This window comes from Talaromyces marneffei, chromosome 2 (assembly GCF_009556855.1).
Source record: "Talaromyces marneffei chromosome 2, complete sequence".
Taxonomy (NCBI): Eukaryota; Fungi; Ascomycota; class Eurotiomycetes; order Eurotiales; family Trichocomaceae; genus Talaromyces; species Talaromyces marneffei.
In genome coordinates this window covers 3,853,960-3,866,609 of record NC_072349.1, presented here as the reverse complement: position 1 = coordinate 3,866,609, position 12,650 = coordinate 3,853,960, and the positions used below count along the sequence as shown (strand labels likewise).

Below are 12,650 nucleotides of genomic sequence, written 5' to 3'. Positions count from 1 at the left end.
GGTGATTTGTAAGGAATCCGGCATGTAGGGTTGACATCATTTGTGATCTATCATGAGGGGTAAATTTGGGGGCCATAACGTAGAGCTTCTGATTGACTGCCTCATTTGACTGCTTCTGGATATCTGGATTATCTGACAACATTCTTACTTGTCTACATTCCTACGTCGCTATGCAACACCTGCTGGAACCCTTAGCTTCCCCTTCCCATATAACATTCTATATGCCCAGAGAACCTGTTGTTTTTCCTTTCTCTCCTTTATTCCTCATGTTATGTTTTCTATTCGGTTTTTACTCTTATACTGAGTACCAGGCGGGACTAGCCCGTAACATATATTGATGTAAAGCAGTGTTACGAATCAACCAGTATGACGCTAAAGTATACTATGACCAGAAAGGAAAGGTCACTTTGGATTTGCGAGCGTATGAACCATACGATGACAGGACCAGTAGAAGGATGTCAGGCTAAGACATCGCGGTACGGGACACACACCAAAGTGTCACGAACCTGGATCTGTCTTAGTTAAACAGCGTTGTGTCGAGGTACGCTAGGCTTGGTTGAACCACACAAAGGTTCCTTGGTAATTGTCGATAGAGTGACTTTGAGTAAACAGAGTAACAATAGTCGAAATGGTGATTGAAAGTCCTAAATGTAACTAAGATAGAAGAGATTCCCCGTACAGCCTGGTGCCCGTACGAGTTAGAATGCCTTGCTGACTCTCACTGTTCAAAGTCTAATATCAAGTGACTTAGATTAAAGAGCTGTGAAGAACTAAATACATGATGGTAAATGAGTGTCCTTATATATCCAGTCCTCCATGCTCTGTATACTGTATATCGTATACTTTCTAAAGTAGCAAGTATAAAGTATATTGTCGGTTTATCCCGGTCCTAGATCAACTCAATAGGATTGGGGAAAGGGTATTCCGACAGCCCTGCGGTGTGAAGCAAAAGGGATAACGTATTGTATTCCTATTATTCTGCTTGCCTGCTACGAAATGGGGTGCCGTGGTTGATAGTTAGTTAGATTTAATATACCTGCTGTAGCTAGCTACCTACGGTCTAAGGGCCGCTATCCAGGTGTGTGCCCGAACCCGCAGGCATCAATACAAAAGGTGGCACAGCCACGGGAGGCGCGCCGCAAGGCGAGCCACAGAGAGTGTAAGCGCACAAATGAAACAAACGAGTGCAAACCCGTCAAACACGGCAATGAAGCCGCAAACACGTCCGCCAGCTCTCCCGTACGTCGTCCTCATCTTCTTCCACCGATCCCAACACCCACTTCTTGCACCAATTCTCGTACCCTTCCCGTGTCGATTCTTGCACCAAATCGCACGCTAGTCCTCGTATCAATTCCACAAATCTACCGCTCTCATTCGTCTGCTCTCCACGTGTGACTCCCTATCAACCCGTACGTTCAAATCTCCGTTCTCGTCCTGCAGCGCTTCCCGGGTTGGTCCATTCAATCGCGTTGATCCAAAGTTCTTGTCAGTTTCATTATTGGTAAATATTGGCGAGCAAGCCGACCTGGTGCTCGCGTCGTCTGCTTGCGCATTCGCTCGCTCTCCCAAGCCAGTGTTCCGTTCGGTCAATTCGGCGTCAGCCGGTGCTTGCTCCTCTTCATATGTGCCCATTGCTTGGGGATCCGTATCACGGAATTGAGCTAACATCCCCGTGTCGTGGACGAATTGAGCAACCGCCACCGCTGCCGCTTTCTCGTTGAGCAGTTTTTGCAGATCCGTCGTCCGTCGCAGTCCTTTGATCCGTGCCCACATGAGCTCTCTCTCGTCAGTGTATAATGGACAGTCAAGAATCGCATGCTTTACCGATTGGCCCGACAGACCGCACGCGCAATACAGATTCTCACATTTGTTGATACGCCAGAGATAGTGCCCTAGTCCGACACGTTCCGTACGGATCTGAATCAGGATTGACGACGTGGCTTTGCGAAGATAAGACTAGTATTGCAGTGTGCGCCTGGAGGGTTTTGGTACCAGCTTCTTAGTAGGTTTCCCACTCTTGTGCTTGTCCCACGACTTCTCCCACGCATTCTTGGCTTCTCGCCGGATCCTGCGCTTTGCCGCAGCACCGAGCATGGTCTAATTCTTGATGTCTCCAGGCACGATTTGGCGACGAGCACCCATAAGTGCAGCGCGTTTGGCTGCTCGGTCCGCTGCCTCATTGCCTGGGATTCCTTCGTGTCCTGGAATCCAGTGTAGAACCACGTCGATACCTTCGTCCACATATTCCCTATATAGCTTGATACAGTCTCGGATGTAGTATTGTCCGGAAACTATTTGTAGGTTCTATATAGCCTTAAGCGCTAGTTACCTATCTAAGAAGATTACTGCTTTTCTATATTATATATTATCCTCTGCAAAGTGAAGCAGCGTCTGGAGTGCGAACTTGATTCCGCAGGCCTCCGCTGCATAGACTATTAATATATCTTCTGTCCTGATACACTTTGTGAGTTGCTGTTAATATTAAGGGATGACTATTAACGTGCCAATATAGCCTTAATAGCGACTGCCGTCGGTGTACATCAATACACGAGAGTTCTCCTTAACTATATAATTGTCTACTGATACCGCTGTCTTATACTTATCAATTATCACAGGTAGAGGTTCTTGCTATGATAGTTGGACGTATGCGTCACGGCTCTCCCAGTCTCCGGCTAAGGTTCCTGGGGGAGCCTGTAAGCATCCACCCGTTTTCTAAGCATAATCCTCCATGGGAGTGTAACCGCTAAGCGTCAGACATTCCTTAGTACGACATACGATTATGCTCCTAGGGACTCCGTATGACGGTCCTGTACAGATCTAGATAGCAGTGGCCTTGACGAGCTAGTCTAATCAATAACGGATTTTGAGCAGGTATAGCTTAATATTAAGTGCCTCTGCTGCTGTGGTCTGGAACGCTCTGCTAATTAGGCACGCTGCCCATTTCTATATTGTTGTAAAGTCTTTAGTAATTACTATGAGTTAAGCCTGCGTTATATTACTAGGCTGATACCACACCGCAGCGCCGTAAAACATCTAGGGAATTACAATTGCTTGATAGATTCGTCGCATAGAGCCGAGAGTAGCTCTCCATGTAGATCCCGCCAGTCCTCGTAGTGCCTCTAGACTGGTGTCTGCTTTGATTATTGCCTCTTCACGGTGTGTGTCAAACGTGAGCTCCGTGTCAAGCCAGATTCCGAGATACTTGACTGCCTTGCTTGCCTCCTTTTAGGTGCCGTCCTATAACGTGATTGCTTGTGAATTAGAAGTAAGATTACTCCGCGGATTTATAAAGTAGATGAGTTGATACTTTTGCTTGTCAAAAACGGAAGCATGTTGTAGAGCCTATTAGTCTGCTGTGGCGCTAGCTTATTAAAGCTTCTTAATAGTCTCATCCTCCCTGTGCCTAGCTGCCATCATCCCTACATCGTCCACCCATCCACTGGTTGATACGTGATTGGCCTCATCAGCGCAATCCTCGATAAGGTCTGAATTGTATATAAGGTAGAGGATCGGTGAGATTGGTGATCCCTGTGGAATACCCGTTGATGTTGATATCCGTTCCGAGATGCCCTCTGGGATCTTGATCCGTGTGCTTCGTCCTGTGAGAAATGCAGTGACCCATGGCACGAAGTGACCAAGTCGTCATTTTCTCATATTATGAAGCAGTCGTAGATGGTATGCGTTATTATATGCTCAAGAGACATCTAGTAGCAGTATAGAGACTACCTCCAATCCTTCACCCCAGGCTCGTCGTATTCTATCGAGAATAATCTGAATTGCATGATCCATTAATATCCCTTTGCGTCCGCCAAGGTGGCTTTTTGGGAGTAGGCCATGTGCTTCCATAGCGCAGCTGATCCTTCGTGCTACGACAGCTTCCAGGAACTTGCCCAATGTATTGAGTAAGGCCACTGGCCGATATGCTTTAGATGTTCAATAGTCCCGGTCTTTGCCTCCTTTGCGGAGGATAACTGTGATCGACCGCTAGAAGTGTGATGGATTGTATCCTATTCAGATGCATGCATTATAGATTTGATAGAGCGTTTCGAGTACCACAGGGATGCTCACTATCTTGTGCCAGAAGCTATTAGGAATGCCGTCCTTACCTGGAGCCTTGTCTGGTGCTGTGGAACGGACCACGCTCTCAATCTCGTGGCGTGATATTTCTGGGAATGGTAGTTGCTCTAGATACATAGCGTCGTCAATATCCGCCAAATCAGCTTCCGGAATCGCTGGAAAGAACGATTCACTCAGGAGCGCCGTTTTGGCTTCCACTGTCTCCGCTGTACGTCTATCAATTGATATGAGTATTAGAGTGACTCCAGATTCGTAGGCGCCTTTACGTGTTCGTGCCCATTTGGCCAACCTCCAGAGTCCTAGCGGACCCTTCTCAGTGGCTTGCTGGACACGGCAACGGTGGCCGAGTCTCAAGGACTTGCTCACGAGTCGCTTCTTCTTGTTCCGAGCGCGTAGATAGGCACGCCAAATCCACGGATTGTGGGTGTCGGAGTGTATGCGGCGTAATCGGCGGCACGTACGTACTGCCTCTTTGCATTCTAGTGTGAAATATGGATTACTCCATTCGCTAGGGCGTGCCCATGGCACCGTTTTGTCAATCGCATGGCGGATCGCACTGGTGAATACCACAGTGGCAAGCTCAATATGGGATTTGGATGCGTTGTCTGGAGTTAGATTTGGGACACTTATGTCACGTTCGAGGGTCTCTGTGAGCAGCTTGATATCGGTAGCTGCCCAATTCCGGCGCTTTGGTGGTTCCTTGGTTGGCGTATCGATATCGAGCTGAGTTTGGATTGGCCAGTGGTCAGAGTCGTGCTGTACGCTGTCAGCGCGTTCTATCAGGATAAGACGATTGAAGAGGCTCCCGGATAGGAACGTCAGGTCAATCGTGGATTTTGATTGGCTACGTTCCCACGTTACCATGCCCTGTTCAGTGGCTAGATCGATCTCATGGCGGTCCGCGATTTCAAGCAATTCGGTGCCTTCAGTGTCGATCTTGGTGCCTGGGCCACTCGGGAGACTCCTTGGAGGCGGCCATATAATGGGCTTGTAAAGGCGTGCATGGATAGATATCCTCGATGTGGTCCTGATACCTGACATCTGAACTGTCCAATAGCACAAAGGGCGAAATTCTATGGTTGATGTGCTCAAGACTCATTTTTGCCAACGAAGCCATATTACCTAATTGTGGGTCGTCGAAGATGTCACGGACTGAAAGCGAAAGTCCGACGTTGCGGGCTGCGGCTACCAAACGCATATACTATGTACTATGTAGTAGAGTCACCGCCGAGTTCAAATAATATTATTAATTATTATTATAGATTTATACTCGATCTATGTGACGGACTTGGCGATACGCGGACAGAGGACTCAGCGGTCCCGTGACGGAACCCTAAGCCCTAGTTGAGAAGCCGTAACAAGAATTATTCTTTGTCCTCAGGATTTCCTAATTAGGCACCGCTGAGTCCTTTGGTGCGCGTATAAAAGACTATTAGCGAGCGGTGGTGGATATTTCTCTTCTTTCCTTCCTCATACGTTGTTTTTCAGTCGACAGGCTACCCTTAGTTGAATGGAATGAGCATCGTCACAATCTAGGCTAACTTTTATAGAAAATTATACACTATCTGACTTTGAACCTCTAAGGATTCTAGATCTCTCTTATAAGTTCCAATCCAACCAATCCTGACCTTAAGACAATAATAAAGATCAACACTAACACGGTTGAAAATTTGGAGCTAATAACACTAAAAGCCTCGTACACGTGTCAGAGAATCAAGAAAGTCACAGCCAATAAATTAGACGCTAGTCTACGGACACTACTGCACGAGGGAACTACTCTGTAGTAATGATTATCCGCAGCCATGTTGGAAAGAATGGCGCTAATACTAATTGAGATAGCCAACAGATGTACGGAGTATTGAAATTGGAAAGGATTACAGCTCGGAGAGGATTCGGAGTGCTATTAGAGGTGTTCCGCAAAGTTTTGTGGAAAACCGAACTTACTGCCGGTAAACCCCGAATAGGTTTAGCGCGTCAAAAAAGGTATAGCGTAGCATAAATAACACCTTTCCTAATATGGAATATACAGAACCTCGGGAGCGGCCTCATATCGCGTATAAACGTGTAGAAAAGGGGTTACGATATTTGTATGCCCCCAATATTGAGCCTTAACACCAAGAAATGCCTACAAATGGAGAAATATTTGTTATATGGAGATATCTGCAGAGACGGCGATTTTCAGATGCAATGATTTGGGCTCTTATTGCTAAGAAATATCAAGAACGACAGATCCGGGAGTCATATTATATGCCGTTCGAATTCGACATTGATCTAATCACGGATCAGCAATTCGTGGAGCAATTCCGGTATGCATTTCTAAAAAGATTATATAAAATATATTAACAATCTTTATACAGATTTACTAGAGCGGAATTTATGGAACTGCTAGTCCATTTTGAATTGAATACGATCATATACCGTGACCGGAGATCGCCCTCGGAGGAGCTCGCTTTTGCTATACTCCTTCAACGCCTTTCATTTCCTCATAGAATTCGAGATCTTGAGGTTTTTTTTGGTATGGCTTACGGCCCAATCAGCTCAATATTTAATGATGTTTTACAACACATTTACAAGCGATATAAAACCATGTTAGATTGGCACCGTTCATTAACTCATGAACGGTGCTCTCAATATGCTGCAATCTTCGAACAACAAGGAGGAATCCCCGGTTGCTGGGCCTGCGTTGATGGCACTTTTCGAGCGTTCTGTCGCCCAATTAGGAATCAAAGAATTTATTACTCTGGTTACAAGAAAAAGCACGGCTTCAAATATCAGGGAATCGTTACACCTGACGGTCTTATATTATCATTGAAGGGCCCGGTAGAGGGCAAATGCAGCGATATTACTCTTTTTAGAATAATGAATACGGCCGCAAAGCTTCAAGAGCTTCAAAGCGAAAATGAACCACTATATTTATATGGGGATATCGCTTACCAAAGCTGCTTCGGTGTTATAACTGCATTCCGCCAAAATCAACAGCGCACTATGAGTGTGAATTGCTTCAACGATTGGCATGCCTCACACCGGATTACAATCGAGCAGATGTTTGGTGCAACAATTATGCAGTGGCAGGCTAATTCTCTTACTACGAATCTACGCTCTCTTTCTCAATCAGTAGCTGCTTGGTACGCAGTATCGGTTTTACTTATAAATTGTTTATCTTGTTTACGTGGCAATTGCTCTAGTGCAAGATATAAAATTAATACAATGAGCCTTAGAGAGTATCTGATTGCTGATATTGAAGTTATTCTAAATAATATACATACAAATTAGTTAGATCTCTTCTCTAGATGTTTCAAAATCAAATCGAACTTCCCATTAATATTTTCTTCCAGCGTATCAACTCGCTTACTAATATTCTTGACCTGTTGGGCTAGGGCATCATGATCCTTATTACTAGAAGGTGTAATAAGGCTTTTAATAAGGCGGCGATCCTGCTTTAGATTCTCTTGATGTAGAGTCATAAAATCCTCAAAAGAAAAGGCGGCTTGCCCACGCTTCTGTTTCTTGCCCCTAGAAGCCTTCGAGGATCCCCTAGTAAGCATATTATTATCCTCAGAATCGTCTTCAGAACCAGGGTTTGAAGTGCTGGATTCTAAACTGTCAGTTAATTGACTTGATTGAGCACGTCTCTTGGCTGCCTTTTCCATAGTTTCAAGAAGACCGTCACGGTAAAGAACTTGTTGCTGTTGAAATAATATATCTTGCGTTTTTTGAGCAGACTCCTCCTTCTCTTCCTCTGAATACTCTTGTAAGAACTCAATCCACTCATCAATAGCGACATCGAGAGGTGTTGAGGCCTCGGTTTCCCGGCCGGTCTCATATTTCTGCGTGTAGGCCTCCCTCGCGCGTACGCGAGCCTCAATTTTGCTCTTGCAGGATTTCCATGAGTAAGAGTGTCGCGCCTCAATGATAAATTGAGCCTCCACGAGCTCCCAAAAGCTCTTTTTACCGCCATTATATTGATCCTGAAGCGCTAGAGCGCAGTTGAAAAGAACAAGAACCTCATCTTCGTTGAGGGTCCTGCCACGTGCGTTTGAACTAATATTTCTCAATTGAGAAGCCTCACGCAATTGGCTGCGCTCAATGCTTGGAGCAATTGGTGTTTGTGAGGTCTCACAGTTAGGTGTAACCGGTGTAAATAGCGCTTCAATTGGTGTTGAGGATTGACGTGGTAAAGGGGTTGATATTGGTGGTGCGGTTATTCCACGCTGGGGAGTGGAACTCGCATTGGAATTAGGAATTTGAAAGAACTCAATATTATCCATATTGATACTTCTAATTGTAATTTTATATGGCGTTTATATGGTAATAAGAAAGTATGCAGATCATGCGTTATATATTGAATTATTTAGATTTGGTGCGGCGTAGTCACCTGACAGGGCAGCTAAACCCAATAAGGATGAGGAAGTTCGGCACCAGGGGGGTCGATCTGTGCCGAACTCCCTCACCGCTTACTGTTTTGAGCATGTGGTCACTTCTATATTAGGCTTAGCGGTAAAAAGTTCGGTTTTCCACGGAGTTCGACCCCCTTGCGGAACACCTCTATTCGGATTCGGATTCGGAGCACCAGAAAGCAACGTTTCTACACGGACTCGGAGACATCGGAGTGCAAGATAGGAGATTGGAAGTGTGAGGATTTCACATATAAAAAGGATCAACTAGGACAGATAGAAATGGTGGAGCAGAGGCGACAGATCCAATACAAGACCTTTTCAAGACCTCCTGCTGAGTTTGTGCTAGCGTAGTAATTTTTCCAATAAGCCACTAGGGTTAGGGTAACATAGCGAAGAAGCAGATTGTGTCAGATAATCCGGATATCCAACAAGAAAGATCGGCCTCTTCATCTTGAAGGCCAGCTAGCCACCTTAGGATATTTGGGCACCTAGGTTTCAGCCCAAATATTTACCCCTCTTGATAGCTCATAAATGACCCCACCAATATGTCTATATAAAAGCCCGATATGGGACCTGATATACTCAGAGAGCGAGAACAACAAAAAAAGACAGATACAATCTTGCTAGTCACTTCTTCCTTTCATATACTTGTAAAATACATTCAGGGTTAGCCGGGAGTAAACCCGCCAATCCGACAGATTGATATGTTGCTACATATCAAAACATAGCCACGCTATGTCCGGCTATGTTAAAAGACATAGCAAGACAGATCAATGATATGTTTAGCTATGTTGATGATGGAGTATATAAGAACACTCATTTACCATGTATTTAGTTTTACTCTATCGTCTTGAATTAACTGTTTTACCTTGAGTATACTATTGCTCATACAGTATGTCTTCTATTCTCGCCTGGGTGAGAGAGGACAATACGACAATCGGAGCTTACACATTTCCTGGATTTCAAATTTATGGTGCCGATGACCTTGATGGTCTCGTTACTACCACTTGTCAAACAGCGCTTGCTCGGACCATTCGATGTCCCACCTATCTCACGATGTACATGTCGCCTCGAGTTGGCCAATCAACTGGAAACTCTACATTCACAGATTTAATGTGCAGCTCTACTTGTGATTCCAGTCTTCAGAGCTGGTATGATGATGTCTCTTCGAGCTGTGCTAATCAAACTCTTGATTATGCTGATCCCACTCTCTTGGGTGGGTACACCTGGCAAGGCTATAATGAGACCTGCCTCAAAGATCCATCAAGTGGGGAATATTGTACTGGTAAGAAAGTCTTTGGCTGTCGTCCTGGTGATATCAATAGTACAATCATTACTGACAAACACAATGTATCAGATGTGGTGGTGTCATTTTCCGACGCGGATACCATGGAATCAATGCCAACTGATGAGCTTTACTCGTGGTGCTGGACACAGATGGTTATCATGATGCAAAATAGTTCATATTCTGCATTCAACGATTACTATCAGTCCGGGATGCAGTATATGGTCAGCGAATGCTCCCTGAGTGCCTCAATTACAATGCCCGAATCTCTTATTTACCCTCGGCCTACCGTGACCCCGATGTGCCTGTCGGACGTGAATTATACGATCCAGGCAGGCGATACATGCGACTCGATCGCCATTGCATATAACGTGACATCTGCCTCGATACTTACAAATAATCCTATGTTTGTCAATAACTGCTCATCGCTCATTCCTGGAAACACAATTTGCATGCCTCTGCCGTGCACGCCTCTGTACACCCTGCAACCTGACGATGACTGCATGACTGTTGAATGGAAAAACGGACTGCGCGACGGTACTCTTCGTCAGTACAATCCATGTATCAATTACTTTTGTGACAATCTACAGGAATCGACGGAGATTCTCGGAAGCGTATTGTGCCTGGGTCCTCAAGCTGGCAAGTTCGTATCCAACAGCAGCTTCCTGCCAAACCCTCCAGCTACCTCAAATCCCAGCACTGGTTATTCGATGTATGTTATTGATCCGCCGATAAATGCGACACTAGCCAACGGGACAACGACTCTTTGCGGTTCGTGGTATACAGTCAATGAGGGGGATACATGCGCCCAAATTTGTTCCATGGAGTCTATACCCTCCAGTCTATTCCTGGCATGTAATCCTACACTTAACAGTACCAATTGCGATGCAAACTTGGTTGTCAACACAACATACTGCGTGGCCCCAATGATCAATTGGGACGATCCCTCGTTTTGGGTTGATGATGATACGGCGCCTACTACTTCGTCCTTCAAAGATGACTTCTCCAGCGGGTCCATGGCACAATGGATGACTTATGACGGTTCTTTTGGCGCGTCTTCCGGTGCATTGGTTGGGAGCAACTCCTTTGGCGGCAAGGCTCTTATAAACTCTAACTATGGGAACTTTCTCTACGAAGTTGATGTGACACTACCATCAGCTTCTGGCAACGCAGGCCTTGTCTTCCGCGTGACCAATCCGAGCGTCGGCGCAGACGCCTATAACGGCTACTACGCAGGGATTTCTACTTCCAGCGTTTTTGTCGGTCGCGCAAGCAACAGCTGGACGCCGCTTGGTAGTGCACAAGTCGACCTAGCTATCAATCAGTTGCATCATGTTAAAGTTGAGGTAGTCGATACAACGCTCAATATTTTTGTCGATGACATGAACAAAGTTCTGGTCAGCGTCACAGATGGCACGTATACCAGCGGCATGAATGGTGTGAGAGTCTATGGTACTGAAGCTACATTTGATAATATTCAATTCAACCCGCTCATATTTCGGGATGATTTCTCCAGCGGCACCATGGGCAAATGGACAACTATTGACGGCCAGTACCAAGTCTCTTCAAATGTAGCTGTACTGACTGCCTCACCTGCTGCCAAAGCCGTAACTACCGGCGTCACCTCCGCAGACATCATCTACGAGGCTGAGATCTCAATCAACTCCACTCCTAATGGCAATGGCGGGATGATCTTTCGCGTGTCCAATGCCGCTCCAGGAGCAGATACCTACAATGGGTATTATGTTGGTATCGGCATCGGATATGTTGTATTTGGTTTTGCAGACACTAATTGGAATGAGATTAAGAGGGTTGACGCTGCGGATATAAATGCAGGACAGATATATCATTTGGCAATCCAGACATCAGGAGATTCAATTTCTATCTTTGTAGATGACTTGAATACTCCGAGAATGGTGGTCAAAGATGACAAATAGTGCTGGTCTCAGTGGTCTTAGGGCTTACACGACAACCATGTCCGTGGGCAACGTGAGGATCTACGCAGATTAATATGTATGCATGTACGCGAACCTTGATATAGCGATTCTCTATAATTTCAACATATCAATGGTGTAGAAGATTTTCTAATGGAGAGATTACTCTTGTATGCTTTTCCAAACAGTACACTCCCATAGCACTGAAAGATCTAACTAGGCATGTTCTGTCTGCCCTACTTGCTAGTACATTTTACCGATTTCGGAGACACAGGATCATTTCAAGTCTTAGTTCTTTACCGATTAAGGATTCGACGCTACGAGCAATTTCAGAGACGGTATTCCAGAAAGGGCAGCTGATCAGACTCTGTAAATTAACATGTCCTTCTTTGACTTTGTAATGTAAAGGTATGTTAAAGATTACTTTCTGACAACAGTATGGTGTTATAAGCTTTATGGTTGACGCCACTAGATGACCTCTCTCATTTACACCAAGACTCGCATATCCCAGAGAGCGATCATATACTGAATATTTTATACATCAACCCGAATTTGCTACACAAGCTACCGAACCTCGGAACAGAGATCTCCATAACAAAGGCTTTGTTAACAGGCCTGGAGTCGGCCTCATGATCTGGGACAGAACCCGAGAAAGAAGAATATATCGTCTACTGGTGCTATACTAGATTGAACGAGTTTAAATAAGGACCTTTCGAATTGAAAAGAACGTCTGACTCATAAAATATCCAAAGTCCACGGTTTTAATGCCGCACCGTATAGGTTCCCGCTCCCTGGAAATTGGAGGCCAATGCCTCATAATAGGTCTAAGCAAAGAATACTATCGTCTGACAGTCTAGCAGTTCAAGGATGTTTGAAAGGTTGTTTTTAACTATAAGTAGACATTTGAAGTAAGATCTATTGGTAGGATCTTAACTGACATGGACTGATAGCTAGCCT

The 12,650-nt window shown here is 45.2% G+C and overlaps 4 protein-coding genes across 4 annotated transcripts; 1 reads left to right on the top strand and 3 right to left on the bottom strand.

The window, feature by feature from the left end:
• Nucleotides 1-1,347: 1,347 nt before the first annotated feature.
• EYB26_003742 (uncharacterized protein) lies at nt 1,348-1,773 on the bottom strand (the record flags this gene model as incomplete). Its single annotated transcript, XM_054263036.1, has 1 exon — nt 1,348-1,773. One exon carries the CDS (start codon nt 1,771-1,773, stop codon nt 1,348-1,350), a length of 426 nt encoding a protein of 141 aa, XP_054119011.1.
• A 2,238-nt stretch (nt 1,774-4,011) lies between these two features.
• Nucleotides 4,012-5,118, bottom strand: EYB26_003741 (uncharacterized protein; the record flags this gene model as incomplete). The annotated part of the gene is made up of 1 exon (XM_054263035.1): nt 4,012-5,118. The coding sequence occupies one exon, from the start codon at nt 5,116-5,118 to the stop codon at nt 4,012-4,014; it is 1,107 nt and encodes a 368-aa protein (XP_054119010.1).
• Nucleotides 5,119-7,346: 2,228 nt separating this feature from the next.
• Nucleotides 7,347-8,345, bottom strand: EYB26_003740 (uncharacterized protein; the record flags this gene model as incomplete). Its single annotated transcript, XM_054263034.1, has 1 exon — nt 7,347-8,345. The coding sequence occupies one exon, from the start codon at nt 8,343-8,345 to the stop codon at nt 7,347-7,349; it is 999 nt and encodes a 332-aa protein (XP_054119009.1).
• Nucleotides 8,346-9,368: 1,023 nt separating this feature from the next.
• Nucleotides 9,369-11,696, top strand: EYB26_003739 (uncharacterized protein; the record flags this gene model as incomplete). The annotated part of the gene is made up of 2 exons (XM_054263033.1): nt 9,369-9,759; nt 9,832-11,696. The coding sequence occupies 2 exons, from the start codon at nt 9,369-9,371 to the stop codon at nt 11,694-11,696; spliced, it is 2,256 nt and encodes a 751-aa protein (XP_054119008.1).
• Nucleotides 11,697-12,650: the final 954 nt, after the last annotated feature.